Raw genomic sequence first — 13,765 nt, 5'->3', positions numbered from 1 at the left:
TTCAGAGTCATGGATTTCATCTGAACTAGGAGTGGCGTAAGTGGTCGAGTGGCGTCGTCCCAGCCTTATTATATTGGCCCAAATGGCCTGGAAGTTCCGCTAAGACGGTACATTCCTTAGGAGTCCAGTGTTCGGTTGACAAGTAAATCCGACAGGTTCTCCTCTACATGTAGAAAATGGTGGGGTTGCACTACTATGACTGATCATCGTAAGTGGTCTTCCTAGCGCGGCAAACTCCCGTAATGAGTTCATCATCCAATTGGATATTTCTGCAACACTACCCAGAGCACTTCGATAGAAAGGCTATGGCTGGGCGATTGTTGAGTGTTGGCAGGGTCGAATTTTCAAAATGATGTTTGCATCAAATGAAGTATCTAGTAACTTCATTTTATTTTGATGATATTTTAAAGATTGATTATATACAAGTTTTTTCTTGTAGCTTAATCTATGGAATGACTATTTATACATTGAACGGTGGTAGTTCAAGTAGTATTCGGAAAAGATATAAGTATATTGGAGTATCTTGTAACTTCATCTTTTAAACTTATATCTAGTTAATGATTATCTTACGCATGACAAAGGTTTCAGAAAAATGTTGAGACAAGGTTAGATATATGAGATCACCTTGCAACGATATTTTTATACAGTTATACACTGGAACTCTGTGTGTATTATGCATCGAAGAGGACTTCCAAGATTTTGAAAAGTATATATGTATATATACTGAATATTTTGCGACTTCATCGCGTTAAGATATCAGCTTGGTTCATTTCTTCTTGACCAAGACTTTCATGAGTACTATGAGAATGCTCATATATTGTTAATTATTATACATATGATTTTGGTGGGCTTGTTGTTCACCCTTGCTTTCTTCTTTCATCACACAACATCAGATAGAAAAGATGAACAGGACCAAGCTCCCGATTCGCAAGCGATTAGGAAACGTTCTGCAGTTTCCTATAGGCGTTGATGTCGCTGTAGCTGAGGTAGGAACTACCAATAGGCTAGGCTTTCAACTTTTGATGTACCAGACTTATGTATCTTTATCAATTGTAATAATGGCAAAGAAAATGTAAATTTATTTAGAAACCCTTTTAAGGTGTATTGGCATATAATTATGGAATAAAACGACTTGTGATTATTTTTGGATATTCATCTCTGAGACTATAACTTATGGTGTGTGTGTTTATGGTGGGGTCACAGTACAGAATAGTTGATTATTTATTAAGATTGGGTGTTATTAAGGGAAATGGAACTCGTGACAACCCGGATCCCCGGCCCCGAATTTGGGGGTGTTACACTTTCCTTTGTCACCTTCATTTTTCTTGTACCCTGCGGCGGATGCGTATCGACCCGTGCAGTGATGTTGCTGTTCAAGGCATCATAGTCCAAACCAATAGCTATGTTAGCACATGGTTTGTTCCTCTCATGGTATTGTCCAACCAACTTAGATGCATTCCTGAATGACTTCAATTTCACTTCATTCTTTCCTAATTTTTCCCTCAACACAGCTTCAATTTCACTAGCATACTTCAACTTGTTCTTCAAATATTCATTTTCTTGCTTGACAGTTTCAAGCTCAACAAGCTGCAGTTCTAAATCTTGTTTCTCAATCTCAAGCTTCTGATTTATCTTTGACAGCCTACTCACTTCCTCAGTAGCTTTCACCATGCTTGTGTGGATATGAAATATCTCTACACTCATCTTTTCAACAGTTTCTTTATATTGACTTGCATCTAAATCAATAGTGGTTAGAGTTGGTACCTCTGATTTTGAAGTGGATGATTATCCATGCTCAAGAGCCATGAGAGCATAGTTTTCAAATTCTTCTTTGTCTTCATCCTCATCAGAGTCATCCCAACTTTTTCCTTCAACAATATAAGCTTTGCCATGTTGCTTCTTTAAGAGAGATTTATATTTGGCTTCCAATTCTAGATAAGCTTTGTCCTTTTTCACCTTCTTTGGTTTCCTGCACTTAGTAGTAAAGTGGCCCATTCATCACAATTGAAACACCTTATCTTTGATCTGTCAACAGATCCAATTTTGTAACCTCCTATGCTAGCTGAGTTAAATTATGTTCTTGACTTCCAGTTGTTGCTGTTGGAGGACTTTCCCTTGTTCTTGAAACCCTTTGGCTTTTTGACCCTGATATTAGAGAATTTTCTAGCCAGGTAAGCCATAGATTAATCCATTTCATCCGGCTTATCAAGGTTATAATACTCATCTTTCTCCAGCTCCAAAACAACTTGCTTTTGAGGTCCTTTGCTCTTTGCTCCATATGATGAATGGCTAGAGTTTGTGCATCTTGCTCACCTTCACTTGCTTCACTGTCATTTACAACCAAAGCACTGGATCCATCAACTACATGTCCTTGGTTTGACCTTAATGACTTTCTTTGTAACATTTCAAGTTCATATGTCTTCAAGATTCCATACAACACCTCCAATATCATTCTGCTCAAGTCCCTTCCTTCTCTTATGGCTGATATCTTCTGTTCAATGTGGTCAGGAAGAGACAACAAGAACTTTGAGTTCACCTCCTTAGCTTCATAATACTTGTCATAAAGTTGCCAGTCATTTATCAATTTGTTAAACCTTTCAAAAACTTCAGTAATTCCTTCTTTAGGCTTTACCGTAAAACCCTCATACTGAGACACCAGTATCCTCCTTTGATTTGACCTAACTTTCTCTGTTCCCTCACACAGAATCTCTATTTTCTCCCAGATTTGTTTGGCTATGTCACAGTTGACAATATTGTTGTACGTCACATTGTCAAGTGACTCTATCAAAATTAATCGCAAGCCACTATCCAGAGAGACTTTCTCTTTTTCAGTTTCAGTGTATTTTGAGGGGTCTTTAGGATCATAATGAGCTGGGATGATCATGTATCCATCTGTAGATTCCTCAACTCTTTCCATGGGAATGAAAGGGCATTCTGGAGAATCTGGACATACAGTGGGTTGGCCATCCTTATGAACAACATCATCTTCTTTTTCCATAATGTATAGTTGGCTTTATCAAAGGCTGGTATCTTGATGCTACTTAACTTTTGTGCACTCATACTTCCAAGATATTTATCTGTTTCCTTTCATATTTTTCTCTGATATCACTTGTTAGCTATTGAGTACAACACAGGGGGGTGAATGTGTTTTCTTGATTTTTAGCCTTTTTGAAGTTTGGATAATGGTGTGTGAACAAAGCAGTTTAATTTGTAAAGATATTATGTTAGCATAATTAAAATAACAAGCACATTAAACACAATATTTCAAAACTCACTTAATTTGTATTAATTAAGTTTGTCTTGCTAAAATTCCGAGTTCTTAAAAATATAAGAACTCAGCTTCTTTCTTGAGAGAGTACAAGAAAATTTAGATCTGTTTTGTTACATCTAAAAACAAAGGACCATAATTTAATTTATAGATTAGTAAACACGGGTTTACACAACATGTAATAAGATGTACTAAACCCTTTTTTTAAGTTATTTCTAATTCTTTCTATTTTTGGCTCAGTAAATCTTTGCAAATCTTGTAGGTCTGTGACCATCTGTTGTCAGTTAATATTGGCCTTTGATCGTACACTCTTCAAGTTGCTTTTGTAGACTTTTAAATCTAAGTGAATAGATCGTTTGTTAATTGATAATCTTGAATCTTTAACTTGTCTGCATTACTGTATTTGAGGTTCATATCGAGATCTCCAGTTTGTTCTATAAAGAAGTGAAATCTCGATAAGTATAATGACTTATCGAGATCTTTGAGTTCTCTATAAGTCTAGTTGACTTGTCGAGGTCTCTGAGTTCTCTATACATGTACTTGACTTGTCGAGGTCTCTAGATCTCCACATGTAGAAATGACTTATCAATATCTCTGAGATCTCTATATGCATTCTGACATGTCGATATCTCTGAGATCTCTAATAAGAAATTGACTTGTCGATATCTCCAATTCTCACATCTTATTTGACTTGTCGATATCTCCGAGTCCTCTACATGTAAAAATGACTTGTCGATATCTCTGAGACTTCTCTATAAGACATTTTGGACATCTCGATAAGTCATTCTGGAGTTCTCGAATGACTTCTCTATATAACTTGATATGTGACTTGCCGATATCTTGACTTAGAATATTTTTCATAAAACAGATTTATTCAACTCCAAGCTTCTATATCTTTTCTCTGAGGCATGATCTTTGCCTGATCTTCTAACCTTTTTACAGACTCAAGAAATACAATACATAATACAAATTTAGATCATCATATAACTAAATCTCAGGGTTGTCAATGTGAATTAGTCTTGTTATTATACAGGCATGTATTACATAACACGCCCTTACTTTTCTCCATGCTTACAATCCCCCCAATACAGCAACCAAATACCTCTATTATCACTCGGATTCGACTTTCATCAGTACCCGTTCATAATATTCTCTATCTTCCTGCATATATGAAGTCTTGAGAATTAGGAAGCATGTCATACTATAAGACATAATAGTATGTACCACATTAAGAATAAGTATAGCTTTCATGCTCTAGAAATAAGCTTTGAACTTCATCCTTGAATCTTCTTCCAGACACGCTCTTTCAAGAAGTTAAAGACATATTTATTAGATCTTCATATCAACGAAGATAGGCCCTGATAATTGCTATCTTTAAGATTATTAGAGACACCCTTGTGCTCAACTTGTTTATCTCTCCGCACGTTCGTATCAAAAAAGATAAATACCTTTTGAATGTTGTTTGTTTAGCTTGGAAATTGTTCATACGAAAAACAGAAAGCCGTCATCAACAAATAACAAATGCGTCACTGCTAGAGCTCCTGTGCTAACTTTGCATCCAGTAATACGACCCTCCCCCGTTTCTTTTCTCAATGAACTTGACAACCCCTGACACACAATAAGAACAGATAGATTGACAAAGAGTTAACCTGTCTAAGACCACAACCAGGAGATATAGGCTCCACAGAAAGCTTTTCCTTGTTGTTTCTTCAGAAGTGCTTCATACTTAGCTTCAAACTCCGAATGTGACTTATCTTTCTTCACCTTCTTTGACTTTCTGCATTCTGTGACAAAATGACCAAGTCGTCACAGTTGTATCATCTAATATTTGATCATTCCATAGATCCTGACTTATAGCTACCTTTGTCAGTTATATTTGTCTGAGTTTTTCCTTTCCAGTTGTTGTTGTCGGATGTTTGACCTTTACCCTTGAAGTACCCAGGGTTCTTGGCTCTTATATTTGAGCTTCTTTGTCAGGTAGGCCATAGACTGGTCCATTTCATCTAACTCACAAAGAGTGTAATACTCATCCTCTTTCAACTCCAGAATGACTTTTTTTAGGTTTCTTGTTTTTCTACTCAACAGGTTGCATAACTTGAGTTTGGGATTCAGTTTCATCTTCAGTTATTTTCTGGTCATTGGCTACAAGGTACTTGACACATCTACAACATGTCCTCGACTCACCTTTAATGATTTTCTCTGCATCATCTCCAGCCCATAGGTTTTAAGGATGCCATATAAAACCTCCAAAGTTATTCTCTTTAGATCTCTCCCTTCTCTTATTGCATAAATCTTTTGCTCTAGATGGTCAGAAAGAGTGAACAACAATTTTAGGTTGACCTCCTCAGCTTCATAGTACTTGTCATGAAGATATAAGTCATTTATCAATTTGTTGAACCCTTCAAAAACCTCAATAATGCCTTCTTTAGGTTTACCATGAAACCCTCATATTGTGAGACCAGAATCCTTCATTGGTTTGACCTTACTTCTTCAGTATTCTCACACAGAATCTCTATCTTTTCCCAGATCTTCTTTGTTGACTCACATTTGATAATGTTGTTGTACATGACATTATCAAGAGACTTAATAAGAATGGGTTGCAAGCTACTTTCAAGTGAAACTTTCTCCTTTTCTGGTTCAGTATTTGTAGATGGATCCTTAGGAGCAAAGTGGCCAGGAATGACCATATCACCATCAGTTGCTTCAAGTACCCTCACCATAAGAATGAAGGATCCATGCTTGAACATTTCAAGATATAGTGGATTCGCCATCCTGATGAACAATATCATCTTCTTTCTTCATAGGGTGTAGTTCACTTTGTCAAATATAGGGATCTTGATACCGCTAAGTTTCTGTGCACTCATACTTCCAAGATCTAATATGTTTACTTTCATATATTTCCCTGATACTACTTGTTAGGTATGAAATGCAACAAGGGGTGAGTTGAATGTGTTTTATTGATTTTATTGATTATACTTTCTTGAAAATCAAATATTGTTTAGGCTTTGGAACCCAATAGCTAGATATTAATTTTGTAGTGATAAATAACTAAATGTAAAGAACACAAATAATTTATCAAAACTCACTTGATTTATATTTAAATCAAATTTGTTGTGCTACAAATCTGTGTTCTTGAATAACAAGAACTCAACTACTTCCCTTGAGAGAATACAAGATTTCTAGATTTGTTTTCTTACTTCTAAAACAAATGACCAGTGACATATTTTATAGATCAACATGCACATCTTACAAAGATTACACTAAAATGGACTAAAACAAATTCTAAAGTCTGTTTGTCTGTTTCCATTTTGAGTGCAGCATATCTGCATGTAATCTTCCAAGTACGTGACCCTCATTTGTCCAGTTTATCTTGGTCATTGATCTTGCACTCTTCAAAATGCATTTGTAGACTTTCCAATTCAATGATAGAATTGTTTATTGACTGATAATCTTAGATCTTCAAGTTGTTTGTATTCTGAATTGAAGCTATTGTCGAGATCTATTTTACTGTAAAGAAAAGTCACATATCGATATGTAGAATGACTTATCGATATCTTTACTTCTCTATAAAGTATTATGACTTGTCGGGATCTCCAGTTCTCTACAAGTATATTGACTTGTCGATATCTCAGTTCTTTATATGCAGTTTGACATTCGATATCTTCAATTCTCTACAAGCAGATTGACTTGTCGATATCTCTTTGGACTTCTCTACAAGTCATTTTTGACTTCTCGACAAACATCTATATACATCTTGATCTATGACTTGTCGATATGTGACTTAGACTATTTTTTCAGAAACAATATTATTCAATTCCAAGTTTCTACATTTCTCTCTGAGGCATGATCAAGATTGATCTTGCACCGAAGTTTATTCTTTAGTTTAATGGTTGTTCATAGAAAAATCCTCCAGATTAATCTCATAAACACTTTTACAGATTCAAGACGTACAAATAAAAAATATAAAAAATTATCATACAACTAAATTTTAGGGTTGTCATAATGATTTAGTCTTGTTATGTAAAAATATGTCTTGCACCACAAGCTCCTTGCCTCGCGTACATTTCCTCGTGGGTATTAAGATGTCATCAAGTTTTGTTTTTTCATCAAAATACCTTCGAACACTCTCATTATCCTCACTCACACAGCACTTGACTGTCTGCTACCTCTTTTTGCTTCTACACTTTATCGCGAAGTATATGGAATTCCTGCCTCACTTTAATATAATAGATGAAGCTGAAATCAGTCTGAGAAGTAAGTGAGATGGAGATAAAAAATTCAAATACTTAAAAGTTTCTTCCTTAAAACTAACTTTTGACTATGTATTTTCGAATTTAAAACGAAACTGCTTCATTGATAACGACATGTTCATAAGATACAAAGTGATAAGATCATGGTCTAAAACGATCGCATGGGACACAGACAATTTACAAAAATGAAATCTGCTCCAAGTAGTATTACCAAAAACACGATCTAATTTTTCACGCACTTGATTTGATTTTTCTTTACACATTTCCCACTTGTACTTGCCCCTTGGTAAATCAATCTCCAGCGATGCACTATGTTCAATTGCCATCCGAAAACCATCTAATAAAGCTTGAGATGGAGGTGGATGCTAAAATCCGACTGACTGATTTTTTTTAATAAAATTAAGATGTAATATATATGTCCTTAAGGCCCAGGTCCAAACATCAAAACTTCTAACAGACCCCAGTTTTGATAAAAGGAGAAGGCCCATCTAGAATTCAAACCAACCGCCACACAAGTAACACTAACAAATAATTATCATTTTATTACCCAATAGACTTTAATCAAGTCATTGTATATTATAACCCCAACATTTAAAATAAACAAGTTATGAACAAATAAATGTATATGTGATGTGAGTTAGCTGTAACGAAAGACACTCATTACCTAAAACACTTAACAAATCACAATTATATATCTAAAAAAAGGATTAAGTAGACTAATCAAGGGAGCCAGGCATTTACATACAGTATTATATACCCACACATGTTTGTTGTACTCTTGCAAGAAGAGAATATAATCTGTACAAGGAGGCACTCATTAATTTTGTAGATCATCAAGAAAAGAATATTAATATTTAATTTATTAAACCTTTCTAATGGAATCATTCAAGCACATGGCAGATCTAAATCTAATACATAAGTTAAACAATAGTGGACCAATTTTTTATTTTCAATTTTTTTAATAAAAAAAGACCAATTAAACCAATAGAATTGTGGCCCTTTGAAGTTTCCTTGTCTTGAAGATAGAAATTATGACAGAAACTTCGCACTGTCCCCACAATCATGTACAAGTAGTCCTATAAATAATCAGGTATTAACATTCTGCCTTGTCAGTATGAACAACCAAATTCTTGTATAGTAAAGAGCATAAAAATCCCAAGTCTTTATAGTCAATCTTACTTAGATTCAATCTGTTTTGATAATAGTGCAATGGGTTTTTGTTTACCAAGTAATTCAGAGATGATGAAAAAGATGGCGGACATGTTATGTTGTGGTGGTGGAAGTGACCAGAAGAGTGTGCAGCAGCAACTACTTGACAACAACAAGAAGATCAGAGGAAAGGTTGTGTTAATGAAGAAGAATGTTTTGGATTCCAGTGATTTGGTTTCTTCGTTTCTTGATCGTGTGCATGAGCTTTTCGGTAGAGGTGTTTCACTGCAGCTCATCACCTCGGTTCCCGGTGATTCAGGTTAGGCCTCATTTTTATTAATCTCTCAATCTATACTTTTGTGTTAAAAGCTCTTCCTAAACTCTGTTAAGCATACATTAAGCTACGTAAGTATGGTTTAGCATTATGTATGGCATATTCCTTCTTCGTCGTATGGTACGATTTTGGGAGAGTCGGTGACTTAACATTTAAAATGTATCAACACTTATTAACGATGATAGACTTCTGGTGATCCTACAATCTGGGACAGGTTGTAACTTAAAAATGTCAAAACGTCACAAAGAGAATTGATATTGTTGAAACAACAATGTCACATAAAAGATTGTCATTATATATTATATAAAGCTAAGTTAAAAAAGTATCCGTGCCTCTTCAGCTAATGTATTAAGAGGGAAGCTTGGAAAGGCAGCATTCCTGGAAGACTGGGTAACGAAGATCACAGCAGTGACTGCAGGAGATGCTGAATTCAATGTGACATTAGACTGGGATGAGTCCATGGGTGATCCTGGAGCATTCATTATCGAAAACCAACATCACTCTCAGTTTTACCTCAAAACAATCACCTTGGAGGACTTCCCTGGCCATGGCAGGGTCCATTTTGTTTGTAATTCATGGGTCTATCCTACAAAACGCTACAAAAACAAACGCGTGTTCTTTGCAAACAAGGTACTTTTCCAGCCTAATATAAAATTATGTAAATTACACGCCGTATTGAATCAGCATTTCATCCATGATCTTGGGTTAGCTACTCTGGCTTTCAGCAATTCTCTTTTATTAAAAATAATCATAGTGCAGATATTGTTTTTATGAAATTTGAAGTGTTTAACGTACAAATCAATAGTGGTCATAGTTGGTTCAAGCTCTAAAGAGCCAAATTTTTGTAATCTCTGTATGATCAAATCGAAGTCCAAACGGATATCTTATGCAAGATATTTTATAGCCTACCGGCTTAAGGTTAAAACAGAGTATAATCTGTTCTTATTAAGTGGAGTGGTGTGACATTATTTTACAGAAAGATGTAATAAAAATCCTAATTTTTTTTCGTATGCCAATACCAGTGTTACCTGCCACATGAAACACCAGAATTTCTAAGACAACACAGAGAAGAAGAACTTAAAAATCTTCGCGGAAATGGATCAGGCATGCTCAAGGAGTGGGATAGAGTTTATGATTATGCATACTATAACGATCTGGGAAGTCCAGAGAAGGGCACAGAAAATGCTCGCCAAGTGCTTGGTGGATCCAAGGAATTCCCATACCCTCGTAGAGGAAGAACAGGACGCAAGCAAGCAAAAAAAGGTAAGAACCATAACTCATCAACCTACTTGTTCACAGTAGAACGACTCATACTAGATATCATCGAACATAAAGAACTATAGGAAATTTGAAATACAAACCGACCCAGAAAAAGATTGATATACTTCTATTTGGCACTTCATACTTTACTGAAACAGTTTCCATTTTACTTGCAGAAAATGTTACAGATCCTGACATTGAAAGTAGATTGCCACTACTAAGTTTGGACATCTATGTTCCTCGGGATGAGCGATTTAGTCATATTAAGTTTTCGGATTTCATTGCCTATGCTGTAAAGTCACTCGGCCAGATAATAGCACCAGAGATCAAAGCTATATTTGATAGGACTCCAAATGAGTTTGATAGTTTTAAAGACGTGTTTGACCTCTATGAAGGTGGTATTGAGTTACCAGATGGACAGAAACTCAGCAAAATAAGGGAATGTATCCCCTGGGAGATGCTTAAAGAACTTGTTCGTTCAGATGGCGAGCAACTCCTCAAATTCCCCATGCCTGATGTCATTAAAGGTAATTTTAACAAACCTCTTTGCAGATGAACACTAAAATCTTATTTACAAACAAACTAATTGACTGTCTCCTGGAATTTACAGCGGACAAAAGTGCCTGGAGGACAGATGAAGAGTTTGCGCGTGAAATGCTTGCTGGAGTGAATCCTGTCTGCATCCGTTGCCTTCATGTATAACAACTTTCAGAGCACAGTGTCTTAGGAATAATTTCAAGTATCTTAATATTTCTTTTCCTTCTTATTCTACCTACAGGAGTTCCCACCTGCTAGCAGGCTAGATCCAAATATATATGGAAATCAAACCAGCTCAATCAAAAGTGAACACATCGAACAAAACATGAATGGGTTAACCATAGATGCGGTAACTTCCCTTAACAATTTGTCCCCTTATCAGATCAATTTTACCTTTTGAATATGTGATTATATTAATGTTTTCTACAATTCTACTTTTGTAAAAATACAGGCAATCAAGAATAACAAACTGTTCATATTAGATTATCATGACGCACTGATGCCATATCTAACACGAATCAATAGTACCAACACGAAAACCTATGCTAGTCGCACACTCCTCTTACTTTGTGATGATGGAAAACTGAAGCCACTGGCAATTGAATTGAGCCTACCTCATGCACAGGGAGACAAACATGGTGCCACCAGCCAAGTGTTCACTCCAGCAGAAAACAGCATTGAAGGTTCAGTTTGGCAGCTAGCAAAAGCTTATGCCGCTGTTAATGATTCTGGCTACCATCAGCTCATTAGCCACTGGTTTGTATTATGATTACATATATTTCAGAAGCATGAAAACATATTATACCATGGAATAATTTGAAAGAATTTTAAACCTATCACAAATGAAATAAAAACAAAACAACGCTTACTAGCCAGAAAGGGGTTAAGATTGATATGCACACCTGAATTTTGAATTCTGATTGCAGGCTGAACACTCACGCAGTGATTGAGCCATTTGTCATTGCATCAAATAGACAATTAAGTGTGCTTCACCCAATATATAAGCTTCTGCATCCCCATTTTCGTGACACAATGCATATAAATGCCTTAGCTAGACAGATCCTCATCAATGCTGGTGGAGTTCTTGAGAGGACAGTGTTTCCAGCTAGATTTTCGATGGAAATGTCTTCTTTTGTGTACAAGAACTGGGTTTTTACAGAGCAGTCACTTCCGGCAGATTTGCTAAAGAGGTAATTCAGATCCCTGATATTATTTTATGCACCAACTAAATTTTTGAGTGTCAAAGTAAAACGTTTCTGCAATGATGTGTTTCAGAGGAATGGCAGTTCCAGATACAAGCCAGCCCCATGGCCTTAGACTTTTAATAGAGGACTACCCTTACGCTGTTGACGGCCTTGAAATTTGGTCAGCAATTGAAACTTGGGTGAAGGATTATTGCTCTTTCTATTACTTGACAGACGAATCTGTCCAAGCTGACACCGAAATTCAATCATGGTGGTCAGAGCTCCGCAATGTAGGCCACGGTGACAAGAAAGATGAGACATGGTGGCCAGAAATGAAGACACGGGAAGAACTTGTTCTGAGTTGCACCATCATTATATGGATCGCGTCTGCTTTACATGCTGCAGTAAATTTTGGACAGTATCCTTATGCTGGCTTCCTTCCAAACCGGCCCACTGTCAGTCGCCATTTAATGCCCGAGCCAGGCACTCCAGAGTACAGAGAGCTCGAGGAACACCCTGAATCCGCATTCTTAAAAACTATCACAAGTCAGCTGCCAACACTCCTTGGAGTTTCTCTGATCGAGATCTTGTCTAGGCATTCAACGGATGAGATCTATCTTGGGCAAACAGACAATCCAGAGTGGACTTCGGACGTTGAACCACTGGAGGCATTCAAGAAGTTTGGAAAAAAGCTAGCGGAGATAGAAAACAGGATAAATTGCAGGAACAATGACGAGAGACTGGCCAATCGACGGGGTCCTGTCAAGGTGCCTTATACTTTGCTTTATCCTAACACCTCAGACTCCAGTAAAACAAGTGGGCTTACCGGGAAGGGAATTCCCAACAGCGTCTCCATATAAAAGTTAAGGAGTAATTATCTAGTTTAAGTTCGTGGAAGGATGCAACTATTTACAAACACAGGCAAAATCAACCAAGGTGTTTCCAAGCAACAATTTAGTTTAAAGTTCTTTACTGAAATAGGTAAATATCCAAACTCTAAATCATGTTTTCAAATAATATTGTAGTTGGCATCAATAATTTGATTTTATTTTTTCGTTCATTAGTTGGTTGGGGACATGATTAACCCTTCCCTTTCAAATTTTTTAATTCACTTGTTTCAAAAAATTTCTTTGCTAGGTAGTTGTTTCAAAGTTTTATCATGTTTTCTTTTAAAGACGAAAACTATTATTATAATGAATAAAAAATAGACTTAGTTGCCCCAACTATATTATTTTAACATGAAAATAACTCAATTATAGAAAGTTCTACAGAGACCTCATTTTTATCGGAGACCTCAAGTCTGCAATTAAAACACTATCAAATATATTATTTTGTGAAGTATGTTTCACGATTATCACTAATACATTAAAATTGTTGAAGATCACTTAAATTTAATAAGTATAATGTGTTTGTTCTGCAATTTGAACAATTGTTCGGCAAACTAAACATATTTCATAGAATAAAACATTTTGTAATGTTTTACATGCAGTACATGTACGAAGTTCAAGATTTTGAATAAAATAATGATATTTGTAGAACATAATTCGCAAAATAATATGTTTTGCAATATTTTTTATGCAAGATTTTAGTTGCAGAACATAACTAGTCTTCGTGGTCTCCAACAAAAACGTGGTCTCCATAGAATTTGACTCTCAATAAAATGGCTGGACAAAAAATTATTTAACACCCGATAGCATTCCGTCAACTGCTACAAACAGACGTTACTTTTAGAAGGGTAAAAATGTAAAGTTATATACTTACAACCCCCATGTGTATATTCTAT

General features: G+C 35.9%; 1 protein-coding gene across 2 annotated transcripts; it reads left to right on the top strand.

The window, feature by feature from the left end:
* Positions 1-8,624: 8,624 nt before the first annotated feature.
* On the top strand, positions 8,625-13,020 carry LOC141677365 (linoleate 9S-lipoxygenase 5-like). 2 transcript variants are annotated; one of them, XM_074483261.1, is made up of 9 exons: positions 8,625-8,986; positions 9,342-9,631; positions 10,024-10,264; positions 10,438-10,788; positions 10,872-10,936; positions 11,040-11,147; positions 11,250-11,554; positions 11,725-11,988; positions 12,074-13,020. In XM_074483261.1, the coding sequence occupies exons 1-9, from the start codon at positions 8,728-8,730 to the stop codon at positions 12,840-12,842; spliced, it is 2,652 nt and encodes an 883-aa protein (XP_074339362.1). In that variant the 5' UTR covers positions 8,625-8,727; the 3' UTR covers positions 12,843-13,020. The 2 variants fall into 2 exon arrangements, with proteins under 2 accessions (XP_074339362.1, XP_074339361.1); XM_074483260.1 differs by having other exon boundaries at positions 8,626-8,986; positions 10,872-10,957.
* The last annotated feature ends 745 nt before the right edge of the window (positions 13,021-13,765 follow it).

This window comes from Apium graveolens, chromosome 8 (genome assembly GCF_009905375.1).
Source record: "Apium graveolens cultivar Ventura chromosome 8, ASM990537v1, whole genome shotgun sequence".
NCBI lineage: Eukaryota > Viridiplantae > Streptophyta > Magnoliopsida > Apiales > Apiaceae > Apium > Apium graveolens.
This window is presented reverse-complemented; position numbering and strand designations above follow the sequence as displayed.